General features: G+C 38.3%; 1 protein-coding gene across 3 annotated transcripts; it reads right to left on the bottom strand.

Annotated features, from left to right (window-relative positions):
* Positions 1 to 2,889: 2,889 nt before the first annotated feature.
* On the bottom strand, positions 2,890 to 5,773 carry ccnj (cyclin J). Of its 3 annotated transcripts, none has more exons than XM_046863540.1 (6): positions 5,560 to 5,773; positions 4,934 to 5,023; positions 4,642 to 4,852; positions 4,154 to 4,453; positions 3,896 to 4,055; positions 2,890 to 3,761 (listed from the first exon to the last, which is right to left on the bottom strand). In XM_046863540.1, exons 2-6 carry the CDS (start codon positions 5,000 to 5,002, stop codon positions 3,401 to 3,403), a joined length of 1,101 nt encoding a protein of 366 aa, XP_046719496.1. In that variant the 5' UTR covers positions 5,003 to 5,023; positions 5,560 to 5,773; the 3' UTR covers positions 2,890 to 3,400. The 3 variants fall into 3 exon arrangements, with proteins under 3 accessions (XP_046719496.1, XP_046719487.1, XP_046719478.1); XM_046863531.1 differs by having other exon boundaries at positions 4,934 to 5,075; positions 5,560 to 5,771; XM_046863522.1 differs by lacking the exon at positions 5,560 to 5,773 and having other exon boundaries at positions 4,934 to 5,246.
* Between the last annotated feature and the right edge of the window lie 822 nt (positions 5,774 to 6,595).

Genomic DNA, 6,595 nt, shown 5'->3' on the forward strand with positions numbered 1-6,595 from the left:
CACCTAATATTATTTATCTCTGAATAGCTTGATAATTATATTAAATGTTCAGGCAGATGCACAGCACTGTACTACATTTCCATTCAATTTGAGAACTTTTCAATTCAACCCTGTCACTGTCTATTTTATTACCGGTTTCAAATACTGTCAACCAAGAAAGATAATCACTCATGAGCACAGCCTCACCCACACTGGACAGTTATAGATGAGAAAAATAATTACCTGTTCTTTTGTGCCCGTGATAGTCTTAGATTCTTGTTCTTGATTGACAGAAGATGAACCTGATGCAGTCTTCTTCTGTTGTAGCCCATCTACCTAAAAGTCTATAGCATTCTGACATGCTTTTCTGCTCACCACAGTTGTAAAGAGTGATTATTTTAGTTGCCATAGACATCTTGTCATCTGATTTTCATTCTTCTCTGGTCTTTCGTCTGTTGTTTTAAGCTGAAGACAATCTGTTCACAGGATGTATTTTGTTTTAAAACCATTGTGTGTAAACTCTATACACTATTGTATTTGCAAAATCCCAGGAGATTATCACTTTCTAAAACATGCAAACCAGCCCATCTGGCATCAACAACCATGCATGCCATGAAGATCAAAATGTGAAATGATATGAATATGATAAATATGCTTGGTCTTCAAGCATGAAAATGATCCCAAACACACCGCCCGGGCAACAAAGGAGTGGCTTCGTAAGAAGCATTTCAAGGTCCTGGAGTGGCCTAGCCAGTCTCCACATCTCAACCCCATAGAAAATCTTTAGAGGGAGTTGAAAATCCATGTTGCCCAGCCACAGCCCCAAAACATTACCGCTCTAGAGGAGATCTGCATGGAGGAATGGGCCAAACTACCAGCAACAGTGTGTAAAAACCTTGTGGAGACTTATAGAAAATGTTTGATCTCTGTCATTGCCAACAAAGGGTATATAACAAAGTATTGAGATTAACTTTTGTTATTGGCCAAATACTTATTTTCCACCATAATTTGCAAATAAATTCTTTAAAAATCACACAATGTGATTTTCAGGATTTTTTTTCTCATTTTGTCTCTCATAGTTAAAGTGTACCTATGATGACAATTACAGGCCTCTCATCTTTTTAAGTGGGAGAACTTGCACAATTGGTGGCTGACTAAATACTTTTTTGCCCCACTATAGATATAGAATCAATCAATCAATCAATCAATCAATCAATCTATCTATCTATCTATCTATCTATCTATCTATCTATCTATCTATCTATCTATCTATCTATCTATCTATCTATCTATCTATCCTTTAGGGCTGTCAAAACGAATGCGTTAACACTAACAAATTATTTTTAATGGCATTAATTTTATTAACGCACGATTACACAGCACGCATTTCTGTTTGACCATTTTTTATAAAAAATATAAATAAATATAAAAGTAAAACCTTCAATGAAACATATGTATTGAATACAACCTTCATTTACTTAAGTATATATATTAAAAAACTCCTCTGAAAAAAAAATTTAACCATTAAACATTTGTTTTACTGATGCGCAAGTCTCTAATCAAACACCAAAATCCGCAACATATCCGGCAATTAAAAAAACCATCCATGTGGAAACATAGCAAAAATTTTGTTTGGTGTCCTGATAATTTATGCAATTTAAAACACAATAATTACTTTAAAACATTTACAAGAAAACTTTGCCTTCAAGCTCTATGTATATATGGTAAATATGGTTTCACTAATAATAAACATACATAAACATTTGCATAAAACATATTTGTCCATGCCCATGCTTATTAGAGAATTAAAAACTTAAAAAGACAGCCCTAATGTTTATATACATTAAAAAAATGTTTGTAGCTAGCATGCACAAAACTGGGCCATCACTCCATATAAATTTTTTATTTAGTATTTTAGCATAATAAATAAATATTAGTGTATGCATGCACAGTCATTGATCTCTAATACTTAGTTGCCATAGCTAGGGCCAGTGTGCTCTAATGAAGCTTTTCTGTATGTTTGACCTGGTTCATATGTTCAGATTTTACAGACACATACAAATTTTATGACAGGAAGAACTCATAAAAGGAGAAAGCATTAAAGATTTGCTGTTATCAGATAAGCTAATAAAATGCAGAAAGCTGTACATCTCAGTTACCTGTCACATAAGGAATTTTGAGTGCAGTGTTTTTGCTATTGTAATTTCTAATGCACAAGCCACCTATTTATTTGTATTGATTTGTCAGGTAACATTTAAACCAATTTCTCAACTGCCTGTGTTTTCTCCCCGATATGGATCAGTGGTTATTTATTAGTCTTCAACAATCCTGGTCAGTGTGTCCAGGGAAGAGTGAACGTGGTGGGAATACATCCTGAATGTAGTGCAAGCATATTACACACACACACACACACACACACACACACACACACACACACACACACAATTTGGTAGTGTTGATCCATACATTTTTTTAAAATTAAGAAGGAAACCACACAACCCAAAGGAAACCAAGGAAACACAGGATCAAAAATCCAACAGGAAGACCAAAGCTCATGTCCGAGCCAAGGGCTTTGGAGATGTGAGGCATTAATTCTACATATTTAGAGTACTTGCAATAAAAGTTTATCCCGTTATGCCTTAATTAGAATAGTGCATGCTATCATCTTCATCTACTTTCGGCTTTTCTTAATAGAAGTTGCCACAGCGGATCATCTGACTCTATACCCCCCTGTTCCCTACATCCGTTTCTTTCAACCCAACTACCTGCATGTCCTCCCTCAACACATCCATAAACCTCCTCCTTGGCCTTCCTCTTTTCCTCCTTCCTGGTGGCTCCATCCTCTAGCATGCTCAAGTAGTGCATGCTATCATGTTACTTAAAAATCAGGATCAGCTCAATAAAGCGGTATGCAACAGAAAATATGTTGCACCTCTATGGTACAACATACTTTTTCATTTATTTAAAAAATGTTTTGTACCAAAGTGCATATGTAACATCACAGGGTAACAGCCTACATTCAACAATTCTGAGGTAACCTGGCTATCACTGGCATAAGCTTGTGCTGGTGCTGATAAAAATCACACCGTTTCCTATTCAAGTAGCAAGAATATTAAAAAAATACTGTTCTCAGGCAGAAACAAAACAAAAACACCAAATGAAAAACTTCATATAGAAGGAAATCGAATGAAAAAAAGCAAACCTCACAGGATTGCACATCTTGCTCACTTTGCACCTCATAGTCCAGTTTTTACAGTATTTTACACAATGTCCATTACTTTCATGACTTTTTTTAACTACTGAAACAGGATTGAGGAGCTCGAATTATCCAGCTTGACATGCAAAAGTTGCCCATTATTTGTAGAGTTTGCTTTATAACCATGTTAAAGTTCTTTAGTTTGTAGCTGGTGTCCAGCTGCCATCACCTGTTGAAACAGGGGGCTGCACATGAGTAGACGGAGTTCACTTGGTAGGACCTGTTTGGCACCTTCATCTTAGACTCCAGTGGTACAGACATTGTCTGTGGTTGTGCTTGCCCATGTGATGGGCCACTTGATGCCTGCAGAGGGCCACTGTGGCAGAGGTAGGCACTTGATGCATGGGCTGAGACCAGCACAGGTTGGCAGCTCTGCTGGGTGTATTGCAAGGCTGGTCTGTGGATGTACTGAGCAACTGTGGCACTCTGGCTTTGCGTTGGGTACATGGCCTGGCCAGGCTGTGGACCGAGCTGCTGTAGCTGGCACTTCTGTTTGTTGGCTTCCTTCACATCACTATCATGGGCACTAGGAAGAAAATTAAGTCTTAGAATCAACAAAAGGATCTAAGGTTGGATATAATATAGAATACTTTAATGATTTCTTATTTATCTCAGAGTAACAGCTAAAAATGTGTTTAGGTACATTAAGCAGTCACTCACAGAAGCAGTCTCTCCACACAGGGCAGTAGCTGCTCCCAGGTGTAGGCGGCTAGGCGCTGCAGACGAGGCGGCCATGTCGGAGCCAAACGAAGGATTACCCGAGATGAAGCCACACAAGCAGCAGCAATCAACGATGGTGCAAACTGTAGAAATGCATGGTCTAGAAATAGAAGTGCATAAGAAAAAAGCAATGAGAAAAGCCTTCAAGAACTGCTATTTGTTATAAGTAAACAGGATCTTTATCTATGAAGTGATTACCTTGCAAAGAGACTTCCAGAAAATAATCTGCATATTTGTTCATATACAGCATTGTCTTCTCTAAGCATGCCATTGGCCAGCCATCATGTAGATCCGTTTCACTGACAGCAATTGACAGGTAATATTCTATAAAGTGGGCAGCTGTGGGTAAGTAGAGGTTCCAGTGGAAGGACTCCAAGAGCAGCAACTCCATGTGCAATAGGCCTTGTTTGGTCAATACCAGGTTCATGGAGCTCATACAAGCAAGACTGTTGAGGGTTTCAAGCTTTGGCACTCTGTCCTCTCTCTCCTCAAATTTACCTGGGTGCAAAAGTGGTTTGAAGATCAACTTGCATAAATGCATTTGCCATTTTATCAGGTGCATCAACCACATAACAGCACTTTGGATACAACTGCAATCTGCAGACTTGCACAATAGCTGTTGCAATATAGCTGTACCCTAAAATATAAGCAATATAATGACTTAACAATATAAAAATCACCCTTACTAGCCAAAAGAAGGCAAGAAAGAGCCACCATGTGGAGCTGCTGCACAGAGATGTCGTAGCGGTCCATAAAGATGTCCAGCAGATACACAGCCAGGTGTCTAGCTGAAGGACACAGCCGGAAGCGGTTGCTCACAATGGCTATGAGGTCTGCAAAGTAGCGCCTAAGGTTCAGTTGTGGAGACTGACCTTTGTAAACAGGCAATCTCAGCTCCTAAAAGAAAGACATCATTGTTTCCATCAACAGGTGCACACAGTAGTGTTAGAGTGCAAAGTTCGAAGAAAGGAATTAGACCTTGTAACGTAGAGCATGGTAAATATCTCCGGCGAGTTGGCCTTTCCACCACTGGCCCTCCAGCTCCATTGGGTGAAGCGTGTCAGGATGCTTTTGGAGCAGAGATATCCGAGTTAACAATGCAGTCTATGCAGGGAAACCACTATAAGCAAGAAAATAGAGCTTGGGATTAAAAGGAAAAAGGAAAACGCTCCAGTGCAAACTACTGCAAACGTGCAACTATCAAGTCCTCTAATTGCAAAGGTCACTCCCATTCAGCATCCATTCTGTGCATTTAAAAAAAGGTGAGTGTGTGTGTGAGTGTGTGTCACGCTGATTATCACCCATTGGTTCAGTCTGTGGCCAATAGTTCCCTCAATCAAGAGCTGCTAATTTAGACGCAAGTCCCACTCATAAACTCAGAATGAAAATTTAGGCGAATGAGTATCCTGGCTGCTTTGTCATCTCTAAAAACAACCAACTAACACATGCCTTAGAGCAAATGACATGCGTACCAGGGGATTCCATTAAACACGAAGTGATTATTAAAAGCATGCCCAAAAAAAGTAACTGCAGAAATCTAGTTGAAACCAGTGCACCCCATTTAACAACCCAGTGTGAGCCCTAACTCTAACCCAACTACTTACCACTACTCAATGAAACCTGCATGCACACTACAACACAGCAACGTATCTCGAGCAGAAGTAATTAAATAGCGCAGATGGCGATGTTTATGTTTACGGTGAAACATCTGCGCTATAGGCAACACGCCGCACTGAACGTTTGCCAGTGTCGACCAATCGGATTTCTTCTTACAATCTACAAACTTCAGCGAGCAACAAATCAGGGGCTGGGTTGCATTGACGTCACGGATTCAGTCTCACGAGTAGGACCTCGAGGGATTATCTGTTGAATAAAAGGTTAACAAAGCACGTGTGCTGTATATAACACCTCATTTAAAGTCTAATGCTTTGCATTAAGAGTATTTAGAGTTACTAGCAACACATTTTTAGAAATTGGAAAACATTTAGCACTCCTTTCAAACTGAACACGTTTCAGCTGTAAGCTGTAAAACCAGGTTAACCTGAGTTGTGGTAGGAAGGGGGTTGTAGAATTGGGTGCAAAAGGACAAGCAAAGCAACACAAATCTCCTATACAAACTTGCATCATGTTTTCCCAACTTTGGTTATTTTAATTAATTTATTTTTTTTTGTCTTGCTATGACATCAATGACTCCTTCCAGTGAATTACCTGGTTTGGTTAAAAAAAAAAAAAGAGGTGACTTAATTATTTTATTTTCACCCTAGAGAACATTATGTATGGTATATAACCAGAGACAATTGGTGTTATTGATATTTATTTGATAAATAACAATAACTGGAAAAATATTATATACATTAATGTAAATTCCCTAACCCCCACCTATAATTATGAGAAATGAATAAATACATATCTCAGAAGCTTTTCACAAAAATTATTTTTTTTTGTACTTCTTTGAATAAATAATTTATATAGAAATGTGGTTTTTTTTCGCCTATTTTTGTCTTTTTTTGTTCTCCTTTAGAAAATAGACAAAACAAACTAAATACTGCTTTTTAAACAATCACAAAAAAAAAAAATATCTAAAACCACATACTGCATCTATTAACACAGGATGGCCTTGTAGTAGAAGAGTACGGGTGC

This window comes from Silurus meridionalis, chromosome 2 (assembly GCF_014805685.1).
Source record: "Silurus meridionalis isolate SWU-2019-XX chromosome 2, ASM1480568v1, whole genome shotgun sequence".
Taxonomy (NCBI): Eukaryota; Metazoa; Chordata; class Actinopteri; order Siluriformes; family Siluridae; genus Silurus; species Silurus meridionalis.